We start from the raw sequence: 12,321 nt of genomic DNA on the forward strand, positions 1-12,321 counted from the left end.
TTTACTGGCCTGGCAGATGAATCACAATCCACAGATAAGCTCTGCAATGCCCTTGAATTTGTCAACAGAGCAAGGATAGGAGTCTATACAATGGCCTGTGACCACTACTTTTTCTATTTTTTTGAGGTTAGAGTCACGTTTTGCCAATCAAGTATATTGCACTTCTTGGTTAGTTATATCGCTTATTAACGTCGCTCATTTCACGCATACAATGTCCTCATTTCTTATTTTCAATCTTTGTTTGAACGCGTGTCCGACTATGAGCTGTATTAGATTTGCTGACACACTCTCAGTACAGTACAGTAGTGGAAGCAAATCAGTGTTGACAAAGCCTCAGAAATCCATGTCGCCTTCATCCGGCTTTGATCTGGGATCGTCTCTCCCACTGGAAATTTCAGGACCACTGGTGACTGAAAAACTGAGAGGTGCCATCGATAGTAATAGCTGGGAGATTAGCAGATGGTTCAGGGATAAGCCTTAATCACATGTGTCTGTCAATAATGCTAATTTCAGGATGCAGGATGCATCAATAGACTCATCCATAATTGAACAAGAGATTTCCAATCAATTAGGCCTGGTGACAGTAAGAGAGGCCTAATGTTAGCCGACAGCATCATGATGATTCCGGAGTAGCGGTAATTTTTTTTCAACTGTGAAGTAATCATGACGACAGTCTGGGGTATTGAAAGTGTCTTCCATTTGCAAGGCATGGAGTTCAGTGACCCTTATTCACCTTTCACCCCCATAATGTCAGTGGGCGCATTTGGCGAAAAAAATCTTTTCATGCAACAGCAGTGAGAAGATATGCCCAATAGCTGTACAAAAAGTAATCAAGATGGCTGAACATCTGCTGCCTGCTGCCTACACTACACAGTAAAGCTGGTGTAGCACACAAATCCCTACAGTTTGCTCCTCTGTAATACGGGAACATTGTGGGTAAGATTTCATGTCAGGAGTGATCAACCGATTACAGACTGTGCCAGTTTCAATCTGCAAATTTACATTTGTAACAGTAAGGGGATGTAAATTATGATGATTAACAGTATCCAAAATGAATTCTTGATATATTTGATCATCTTTTATCTCAGTTCCACTTCACCACAGGAGGATAACATATCCCCTTACTTATACAAAGATACACCTTTCCCACAAGATACTGTAGGCTGTGAGATCTGTACACACACATGCTGCTGTAATCTATGCTGAGATCTGTTCTCCCAACTGGTCCTCTGATAAAGACAATTTGCCACATTATGGAGGAATTCAATTAAAATGGACCTGGGTCCTCTACCTGCGATAACACCTTAGTGTTAAGTGTAAGTGCTATAAGTAATTGAAAAACGTGTAAGACACAAATTTTAAGACATCAAAAGGGCACTCAGAGTCCTATAATCTTTGAGGTGTAGCACTAGGCAATATTTTAAAGGGGCTTGAGATTAAAGCGACAGTGGGGAAGCATGGTGCAGACCAATTTAATGATAACAGAATGGCATGTCATCTGAATTTGGGGAGAGTGCATCGACCAGCAGCACCTAGGCTGAAGCATTTGGCCCTCTCGCCATAATAACATTTTTTTAGCCTGCATGTCTTAGCCAGCAAGGTCATAGATCACCCAGAGTTAAGAGGCATATGAATTACGTAGCACTGCCCCTGGCATTGACACTTCTTGAACTTTACGACAAGCAAACTGAAACCTCTTTAGGGCAGACACTTCTAAACTTTGAGCAAAGTATCTCATTGTAGAAGCTTTATACCTGTTAGTGGCAGTGCACTGAGACCATTTTGCCACTTTTTTATCAGGGATTTTGAGATCCTTGTCATCCAGTGATCTAAATGATTTCACTGGGGTACCTTTAGGGTGGGGTTACGTTGGATCAAAGGGTGCAAAAAGATAGGATGGATGTGGAATGCATATCAAACAGGAACTGCTTCAGAGCAGAAATGTGTAATTATGTAATATCTGAAAGCATATATGTCACACTTGTAAAAATATTAGACACGTATGATGTGAATCCTTATTTTTGTAGACTTCAAAAGATGCATTATGAAAACATTAGTTAGCTCATGTATACTCTGATTATTGCACATGGCTAAAGCCTTCTTAAGAATTATAACCCTATTAAAGAGACCAGGGATTAAGTGTTCATTAAATAATCAACAGACAACTCCGTAGGCATGTGGTCTGCAATTTCTTTTTTGGCAACTGTCCAGATTTCAGACCGAATCCTAATGCTACGGTCATCCCTATGAAATATTATTTCTTTGTTCTCAGTCGACTCTAGGCCTCGCCAAAGCTACACCTTTTTACTCTGCTCTGTAGCCACAGTCATTTGTAAGCACTGTGGTAACCGAGGAGTTAGCCTTGCTGACTGCCAAGTTGCAACAGTAGGGTACTGAAACCACCACAGGCACTGCAAAACAAGGGCAAGGATGGCAGAGGAGAGTATGCATGGCTCAAGGTTATTTGTGGCATCAAATTGTTGAGAGTGTTATTTCTCAAAACAGTCTGTGAGCAAAAATAAGAGCTTAAACGCATCTAAAACTGTTGTTTTTTCTATTGTTTGTTTATTTTATCAAGAGAACAGCACATTAATGCAGTGTAATAGTAATGTTTTTCCCATGTATTAATGTTGCTGCCTATGAATGTACTCCAAAATAATCTCCACCAAAATCTAAGCACATAACTGATGATTTGTAAGTCACATAAGGATTTTAAGTGATCATTCAACCCAGTCTGTTTGGTTGTACCCTAGAGAAAGATCCTGTTGAATCTTACAGAAGTTCTTCAGAAAAAATGCTGCATTTAACAGGCAGAGTATCTTCCCTGGACAATTGCAGTATATTGTGCTACAGCTCTGTATGGGGGAGAATGGCAGCTTTCTCCCTGGGTCAGCTCCCCAGTGTTCACTGTCAAACAACTTTATATAGTAGGCCTATGCTGGGTGGCTTCCTGTGGTGCTAGATACAATGGTGAAGGCACTGTATGCACACTCACATTGTAGAAGTTGTGATATTTTCTCATGCTCTCTGAAAGGATGATCAATTATGCAGCATGAGGATCCTGCCATCTTCCAATTAGCTACCCATATTGCCACTCACAGATCGGTTTCACAGCAGTGTATTGGATGTCATTTGAGATAGATTACACTGATTTAGTGTACTGTAATACATTAACTCCTAGTATTTATGCTTGCTATTCGATGCGGGAAAGCCATCCCTAATCTCATTTGCCTTTTCAACGTATGCCGTCAACAAACTGGAAACTCACACCACCACCAGGTGCTCTCCGAGGGACGGCCACAGCTCCTGCTACGGTTTACACCCCCACCCATATGTCTCCGATTCGTGGACCATCACACGGCGGAATGGGAGGGCTCGCACGGCCACTTCCTGAGTATTGGAAAAGAAATTCATTACATTAGTGTGGAGAGGCAGGTATGAGGAGGAAACCATTTATCATGGTTTGAGGTTTTTTTCCAGCCCCGAAAAGAACCATGGTATAATAGAAGGAAATGGCTTTTTCCTGGAGGGATACGCCGCCGGTCCTTTGTCTCCTGTGGGCACACATTGACTTATGTGCTTTTTATTTCTCTAATTGTCTGTCGCAGATAAATTAAGGGCTGAAGATTCTCTTCTTCTTTCAGCCCGCCCGTCCTCCCTCCTCCTCCTCCTCTCCCTTTCCCTCCTCCTCTTTCTTCTCCTTCTTCTTCCTCTTCTTTTTTTGTGGCTGCTCACAAATAAGCCCGCAGAGTTTCTGTGCACTTCATTAAAACCTAATGCCCACTGAGTGGAGCAGAAATCCTTGATCATTAGAGTTGGCGCGGCGGTGAATGTTATCGTGGGTGAGCAGCATGCAGACAAAGCCAGTGTCTCTCCCCCTTCGTATAGATTAGAGGCAAATGGAGAGTGGCAGGTTTAGGCGGGCTCCGGAGCGGTGGGGTAGCCGAAATCCTGACCGCGGCAGATAAACACCGCTTCTTCACGCTCACCTGTCAGGAGAGCCCCCCCCCCCCCAGGCCCCAGGCCCCTGCTGAGATGGTCAACCTCGGTAGGTGGGACAAAAGCAGCGGGGACAGGACAGGATCTTTATCCGCACCCCAGCTAGTCCACCATTACGCATCGTGCCCAAGGTTGGCAGGGAGCATTGCAGTGGAAAATGTTTGGCTGAAGCCTCTGTGTTATCTTTATGGAGAGCAGTCTGCAGGTTCCGTTTTTGTTTGAATGCGGTGAAACACAATATCAAATGTACAGTACAATTTTGATAGGAACATTGTTTTCCATCTCTCTCTCTCTCTCTCTCTCTCTCTCTCTCTCTATCTCTCTCTCTCTCTCTCTGTCAAATGAAAACATCCATAACAAGCATAAAATAATATCAGCTAATTCTGCTCTTAGCCATGTTATTAGGAGTATTAATACCAATTAAACCTTTAGTGTAAACACACAAACACAGCCTAAGGCGTCCTCCATGCAGGCGAGCTTGTTGAAAAGGAGGCGAAGTGGAAGTGCTTCCTCCTTGTGTCTGGTGGCTTTCAGAGTGCCTCCCCGGTTCCGCTCCCTTACCCCTGCTGTCCATTAGTCTAAGGCCATTGCCGCGGTCAGATGACTCAATCCAATCCTCTATCAAAAGGCCCAGCTGGTCAAAACAAGGAGGTTTTTGACATCTGTCGGCGGCAACTTGTCACATGGAGTTGACATTTCGTACCTAGCAGTCATCCAGCAAAAGCATTTCCCCCAGCAGACCTCTGAGGCCACCACTGACGTGTGACATGCATTGGACTAAAGGCACAAGTTGTGTTTGCACGAAAATCACAGTGTAGCGGAAAAAAGTGATTTTTTCTTTTCATGTCTTTTTTGACATCTACTGGGTTATGAAGGGTATTAATAAATACAGATTCTGTGTGTTTGTTTTGTCTCAAAAGTTCACCACAGTTGCACATAACTCTAGCACTCAAACTCAAGCATGCTGTGTGTGCTAGCAGTCTGGTACAGATTGTTTGCTTTAATTCAGCTGCAGTTGTGAATTTGTGATAACCCATATGTGCACAAATATACTAACCAACCGGAGGAACAGAATTTAATGGAAATGCCGCTGGTATTTCACATTTCGTGCAAATATTGTCAGTGTTGACATTAACGTTCGAAAAGCATTACGTCCGTCGCACATAGTGGCAGCAGTTCGCCAGGCCAGACATGTTTTCCCTCTGGACTCAGGCGTATTTGATATTACTTGATGGCACTCTGTAGTCTGAAGGCAAAGTATTTATTTGCGGCCTATGAATGTGAAATTAATATTGAAACTGAGTCAGTAGTTGACATCCCTTCTCTCTGGAATAATATCCACAGCTGCCTAAACAAAACATCCCCTCAAAATGGTGGCGTGTTTTTTCCCCCTCTGCAGCACTCAAACCGACACAGAAAACAACCTGCGTTTCTGGGAAAACGTCTGGGGCCTGCCATTTTGTAATGTGGCCGTGGATGGCTCTGACAACTCTTTAAAAAAAAAAAACCAACACCAGGACGCTGATTTAAAAAGAGCTGAGTGTTAAGACAGGTCTAGCAGACCTTTTTTATCCCGCTGCGCGAAGGCAGACCTGCGGGAACTTCCACGCCACAAAGAGCCTGTCCTTGGCACAAAAGGCATGCTGAGCGGAGCAGGAGAGGTGGGGGTAGTGGGTATGGGTCCCAGCTGAGGTACTGAGTTCCCACTGCCTGTCTTCAGAGAGAGAGAGCTTAGCGCCATGAGCCCCCTTGTTAAAATGTACTTCACAGCTTCCACTACAACACCCCCTTTTCCTCCCCTCCTTTCCCACTCTCCTCCTATCCTCTCCTCTTCACGACCTGCTCAAAGATGGTGTCACCCCTCCTTTGTGTGAGTATGTGAGGGAGTTGCGCACAGCTCGAAGCCCTTTCAGACATGAGGCACAGTCACCAATTTCAAATCTGTGGAGATGTGTATGGCGATGTTGAATGGGTTGGGGGAGCTTTCACAGAAGTCGGCCGAGCCCTTTGTCAGCATCTTTTTATCGACTCTGGTGATAAACTGATCCATGTGGATCAAGGTGGATCTAAACGGCACATGAGTATGCAAATATTGACCAAAAATAGATCATCTACATACGAGAACATGCCCCTCGGACACGTTTGTCTTGATCAGTGTGCCGCCTGTTAATGCGTGTGGGCTATTTTGTCACATCTGGAAAAAGCCATACATATATTTACAGAAAAAAAGAAAGCACAAATAAGAAGCATGGGCTGATGATAAGCACTCCAGGGATTAGTACTGGTCCTTCCAGACTTGCATTCCCGATAATCCTTGGCTTGAAGTGTGGCAGGAACATCCGTTGCTCAGCAGATCAAAGCTCCTGTATCTCCAGCCTCCCCACATGCTCTTATTTCTGTCCAGCTTAATAAGCCATGTCATGGCACAGCGACAGACCAAAGCTGGGAGGTGGAGTAGGGTGGAGGGGATAGGGATGAGGGTGGTGGTGGTGGTGTGTGTGTGTGTGTGGGGGGGGGGGTCAGATTAGCCATGCATTGTCCCCCCAGCCAAGCTCAGAGGAACTTGGCCTCTGGTTTTAGCGTTTTTAAGTCCGCATGTAGACACTTCTTAATTGGGTGATTCTCTCGGCAAATCTGCTCTTTCGGTTGGCCTTTTTGATCTCGAGCCGCACGGAAGCCTGTGCCGAGAGAGAAGACAGGGACAGAGAGAGAGGGAAAGAGAGAGAGAGGGGAAAACAGAGAGAGAGGAGAGTAAGGCAGGAATCATGAAGATTCTGAATAATAAGCACCGTCAGCGGTGCTCTGCCTCTAAACAAATAAGGGTGACAGATGACAAAGTGGCACAGCTCCGGCCTGTCGGAGTGCCACACCACCTGTCGGAGATGGTTAGTCCTCAAGGATGTATTCCCAGCCTTAAAAAAAAAAAAACAAGCTGGGATGGAAGAGACCATCTCTCGTTAACATATGGCTTAGATTTCCGTTTTGGGAGGATCATATGCAGTCATTAGTCATGATTTCGCTCGCTGCCTCTTCCACACGCCTGCCGTCAATGCCATGTGTCTGTGAGTGGAATTATGAATTATGTCTCTGTCTCTCAGAGCGGCCATGATGTGGTGGCCGCAGAACCTATTTTGCGTATCCTTGAACGATGCTGCCAGATACCCTGTCAATTTAGCAGCTGCGGCTATCTATGTGCGTAGTCAGTCACAAAGTGTGTAATGAGGGTGTAATTGGTAAACAAATTCAGAACACTCCTGTTGCTGAGATGGTATGTTTTCATCTCATTATGGGATATTTTGTTGTTGTTTTTTCCTAGTCTGAAGATGCCAATCTAGGCTCTAAGTAAACACTGTCCAAGTTTCAGTAATAATTGTGATTTTTTTTTTTTTTTCATTTTTAAAACGAAGGGCTTGTGTGGTCTAATTTGATGCAAACTGTGGCTCTTTGTATTAATTATCGTTTTGACTTTTATTTTTGCTAATTTAACCAAAGGGTGAATCTGATCAAGGAGTTTTGCCACTGAATGTCACTGAGTGTCATTTAGTCATGGAAAATTGGTGATTACTATGCGTGAATGAATTCCCCTCTTTATCTTAACTTAATAAGTCCCACCGCGCATACTAATGAAAGGATTTAACTATTTTATCTGACAAACAGTCATTGCTATTAAAGTTCCTGCAATAACAATACATGCAAAATCATGTACTGTAATTATGATTACCGACCATAGTAAACAAGTTATTTCCATTAAAATGCATTTCCCTCTGTGCTTTGCACATTCAAGGGGAAATGAGGTCAACTCAGGCCCCAAAGATGCTAAATGACTCATAGGGCATACAGCCGGTTTGACGCATTTTTCACATGTATGGTAACCAGTCTTAATTGAGTTTTCATTGTAAATACCCCCTTAAATTATCTTGTCTCTGCCTCGTACAGTGTTCTGAACTGTACTCTAAACTAAACACTGTGTGTGTGTGTGTGTGTGTGTGTGTGTGTGTGTGTGTGTGTGTGTGTGTGTGTGTGTGTGTTTGTGTTTGTTTTGTGTATTCCTTCATGTGCATATGTTCCCTCCAACCGAGTAATATGGACACGGTTTCATGTGCCGCTATTTTCTCTCCATATTTTCTTATAAGCAATAACATTAATCCATGACCAGGCTCCCGCTGCGCTTGAGATAGGCCTAATTTTTCTTTATTTACTCCCAAGTCCTAAATGCCTTTTTTATGCCTCCCAGTTTGTACCTCAGTGGCATGTCGGATTACTGCGCGCTGCCCGTGAACGTCGCAAAGACCTCTCGAGTGGAAAGTGATGAAAGCGTCTCTATTTAGTTTTTCATTATTGTTCCAAGTCTCCTGCATCATCTCTTTAATCCAGAGAGCATGGGGCCTATGGGCCACTGAGGGACCAATCCCCCCCCACCCACTCTTCCACCAACCCAAAAAAGGGAGGGTGAAAATGCCTGTGACGGGCACTAAGCCGATGACTGAGATTAACATGGCAAGCAGTAACCAATTTAAAACTCCGATAAGTTTCACACTGACTTTCTAAGAAGCTTTTAGGGCCGAGAGTCACCCCTTATTTTTTCAGCCGTTTTCCAAAATAAACTCTGGTGGAATGTTTGACTGGAATGTGTTTGTGTAGAGTTAGAGTAACATGATGTTCAGTACATGTATATATATATATATATATATATATATATATATATATATATATATATATATATATATATATATATATATATATACATGTACTGAATATATATATATATATATATATATATATATATATATATATATATATATATATATATATATATATATATGCAAGTTTGTTTGTCCTATCTCGACACAGCATCTCTCTGCTGTACGTCACCGTGTGAGTGATTGGCAGTGCTTGGCATGGGCATGCTGGTTATTCGTATGTGTCACTGTTTGTTCCAGGCCAGAGGGTGCGTGAGGTGGTGATAAATGTGACGCGACAGCAGGTGGAGGACTTCCACGGCCCTGAGGACTACTGGTGTCTCTGTGTGGCCTGGAGCCACCTGGGCACCTCCAAGAGCCGCAAAGCCACCGTCCGCATCGCCTGTAAGCTCTAATTCCTCCTTGTTTTATCTTTTATACTGTTGCCAACTTTTAGTACGGATTTTAATTTGTTTCCAGTCTTGAAATGAATTAATAATTTGACATTATTTATAGATCTGTCTTTTTCAGGGCATTCATTTGAAATGATTTCTAATGATATGAGAAGATACTCCTAGTCTCCCCAACATGTCCAAGAGAGTTACATAATGCAGAAAATACCTGTCGCCAAAGGGCACCAGTCAGTTCCACAGAGTAGAGGTCAGAGATAACTGACCGCCAAATGTCTCGACTAGCCAATCGGCTTGAAGCACACAACAGACCCATGTAATAAGACCCTGTTTGTGTGTGTGTGGACCAGCACGCACCAGTGCCCAGTGTCCAGCGGCATGGCTCAGGCTCAGGCCGGCTGCGGAGTCTATCAGTCAGCTGCACACAGTGCCCACAGAGGGTGGGGAGTCCCTCTCTCTCCTTCACGAGTGCCTATCTGTCACCACGACTCTGAGTCAGTCTCATGTGCAGCGCCCGTGAACCACATATCTGTGGGGAAAGTCAACTAATGAATATATTGAAGCTGATGTGTACCCGTCAAGCACTGACACGTCTAAGCCAAGCAGATGGTGCCCGGCGCCTCAGCTCCCCAACACACGCACACACACGCACACACACACACACACACACACACACACACACACACACACACACACACACACACACACCACCCCCTGTTCCTGTGTTCCCTCTCTCTCTCCCCACTCACAAGGTTGTTCAGTCAAAGACAAGGGCAACGAGAACGGCGAATGGCATGAGCGATGGTCAGATAGAAACCAAGCTGGACATTGCGCTCATCCGCCCACCTGCCTCCCTAGCTTAGCTTAGCTTAGCTTAGCCTAGCGGACCACCTGACAGGCCCCTGTTCTTATCTCCCCAAACAGACCTGCGGAAGAACTTTGAGCAGGACCCTCAGGGGAAGGAGGTGCCAATCAAGGGCATGATTGTGCTTCACTGCCGGCCCCCAGAGGGAGTGCCCATGGCTGAGGTAAGATCTCAACGTGCACACTCTCACTCTCTCTCTCTCTCTCTCTCTCTCTCTCTCTCTCTCTCTCTCTCTCTCTCTCTCTCTCTCTCTCTCTCGCTCTCTCGCTCTCTCTCTCGCTCTCTGTCTCTCTCTGTGCAGCAGAATCGCCCACAGCAACAACAAAAAAAAAAAAATCCTGCCCACAATGAGAGGCCGGTCAATCTGTTTCCACCTACACACACACACACACACACAGACACACACACACATACAAACACACATGCACATGCGGCATGCAGGGAATGATACTGATGCATGCTGCAGAGCTGATGTTATTGAGACAGCAAAGCTGAGGGAACAATACACACGGGGCGCTTTGCCAAAGTCGTCACGTGGACTACTCTCATCTTATTACTCATCGCCGGACCCCTATACAGTACAGTTGGACGCACATTCTTTTTTTTTTTTTTTGACTAGTGGGTTTTCAGGGCCATTTGGCTGTGGGCAGCCCGTCAGTTATAAATGATTCAGAATTGAAATGGAAGAGCGGTGTCAGGCCGGTCTCATTGAATGCTCACTGGGCATGAAGGAAAGTGAAGATTCCAGAGGAAAAGGCTCAAGACAAGAATCTTGCCTCAAGTTCTTTGTCAACATAAATGAGCCCAGCCAAAAGAGATGGGATTGAATAATGCAGGGTCTGAGGTGGCGGTGGATCGCTACCGCCAATGCCGCCACCGCCACCGCCGCTGCCGTCATGTGTGTACCAAGGCGCTCGGAGCTCACATACTGCATGAAATATTGCGATGCCACCTGTAAGTGTGGCGATGTGAAGGTTGTGGGCATCATTTCCCACTGACAGCTGGATGGATGCGCGGGCGCCCATCTAATGCAGAGTGAGCCGGTGGCTTTGACGCCCTCAGACATCCTCCAGCCAATAAAATCTGACATACTTTATGTGAATAGGGCTTTTATGGAAAGTTGAGACTTACTTTAGAATTGATGAAGTGAATATTCTATCAATTTGAATCTGTAGGAAGAAGATGTAATATCTGGTGTGACGCAATAAATAGCAGTGCTTTAGCTCAACGTAATAAATAGCTTCGCCTTAATTTCTCACTGCCTCAGTATTGCAATTATTGAATTACACCACTGATGTGCACTAGCAGTACTGCAATTACAACTGCATATATTACACCCTCTTGATAGGAGAGACACTTAAATTGCCGGTTATGCTACGCAGAGCCAGTGTTGATGTTAAATCAAAACCCACCTCATTTTCTTTCAAAGAACATATAGGGGATATAGGTTTCAAACATCATATAGGGGAAATGTATGCATTGTGATATGATTTAGCATTTTAATGAAAAAAGGTGAAAAAAGGTTTACATTTTTGGCAATATCATCTCTTTTTGTTATTGTTTCTCCTCTACTGATATGATAGAGCAATGCAAAATGTCTCTGCCTTGAATTTGCGCCGAATTTCATTGGCACGCACCTATCTCTATGCTTGCACATAAATATTCACAGCGTATCTTACTGTAACCGCCGCGATTTCATTTCCACATTGCCAGGTGGCCTTAAGAAGTGTGGCATAATCTGCTTTAGCCCTGTTTATTTCCCATATCCTTGCCTGTGGTCTATTTCTCCTGCATCCCCCATCCCCCCCCCACCCCCCCCCCCCGACTGCCCCATCCCCTCTGCCGCAGGTCAGAGTGAGCTTCCAGGAGAGCGAATGATGAGCTTCATTATCAAGCCAAGCAATTACAGTCTCCCCATCAGCTCGGGCCAGCAAAGAAAAAGCTCTCCCTCTCTCTCTCTCTCACTCACTCACACGCTCGCTATTTATTTCTCAAAGATAAGACAGATCGGGTCGGAATAGTAATACGCTGCCACACTTTGCTCAGGGGAGGAGACAGGGGGCATTAGGCCAGCGACAGGAAGGCGGGCGGGGAACACAAGCCGCTTTGTGTCATGCTATCTGTTTGTATTAACCTCCTGAGTGGATAACACCGCAGTGGTGGAGCCAGACGGCGGCGCGGACCTCCCTCGGATTACAAAGGAGAACGGGGTGCACATGGATGCTGTGATGTCTGTGTGTGTGTGTGTGTGTGTGTGTGTGTGTGTGTGTGTGTGTGTGTGTGTGTGTGTGTGTGTGTGAGGGTGTGTACATGGTCAGTGAGCGTTCAGGACCCTCCTGGTGGATGGCTATCTTCTTTGTTAGGGGGT

General features: G+C 44.8%; 1 protein-coding gene across 6 annotated transcripts in view; it reads left to right on the forward strand.

The window, feature by feature from the left end:
* Nucleotides 1-12,321, forward strand: part of unc5db (unc-5 netrin receptor Db) — a 104,655-nt gene that overhangs the window by 60,796 nt on the left and 31,538 nt on the right. For all 6 annotated transcript variants that reach the window (XM_042101140.1, XM_042101144.1, XM_042101142.1 and 3 more), the window contains exons 3-4: nucleotides 8,940-9,083; nucleotides 10,013-10,116. In XM_042101140.1, coding sequence (XP_041957074.1) covers nucleotides 8,940-9,083; nucleotides 10,013-10,116 — 248 coding nt within the window. The remainder of the gene's footprint in view (nucleotides 1-8,939; nucleotides 9,084-10,012; nucleotides 10,117-12,321) is intronic.

The sequence above is a fragment of the Alosa sapidissima genome, chromosome 8, assembly GCF_018492685.1.
Source record: "Alosa sapidissima isolate fAloSap1 chromosome 8, fAloSap1.pri, whole genome shotgun sequence".
NCBI classification, from domain to species: domain Eukaryota; kingdom Metazoa; phylum Chordata; class Actinopteri; order Clupeiformes; family Clupeidae; genus Alosa; species Alosa sapidissima.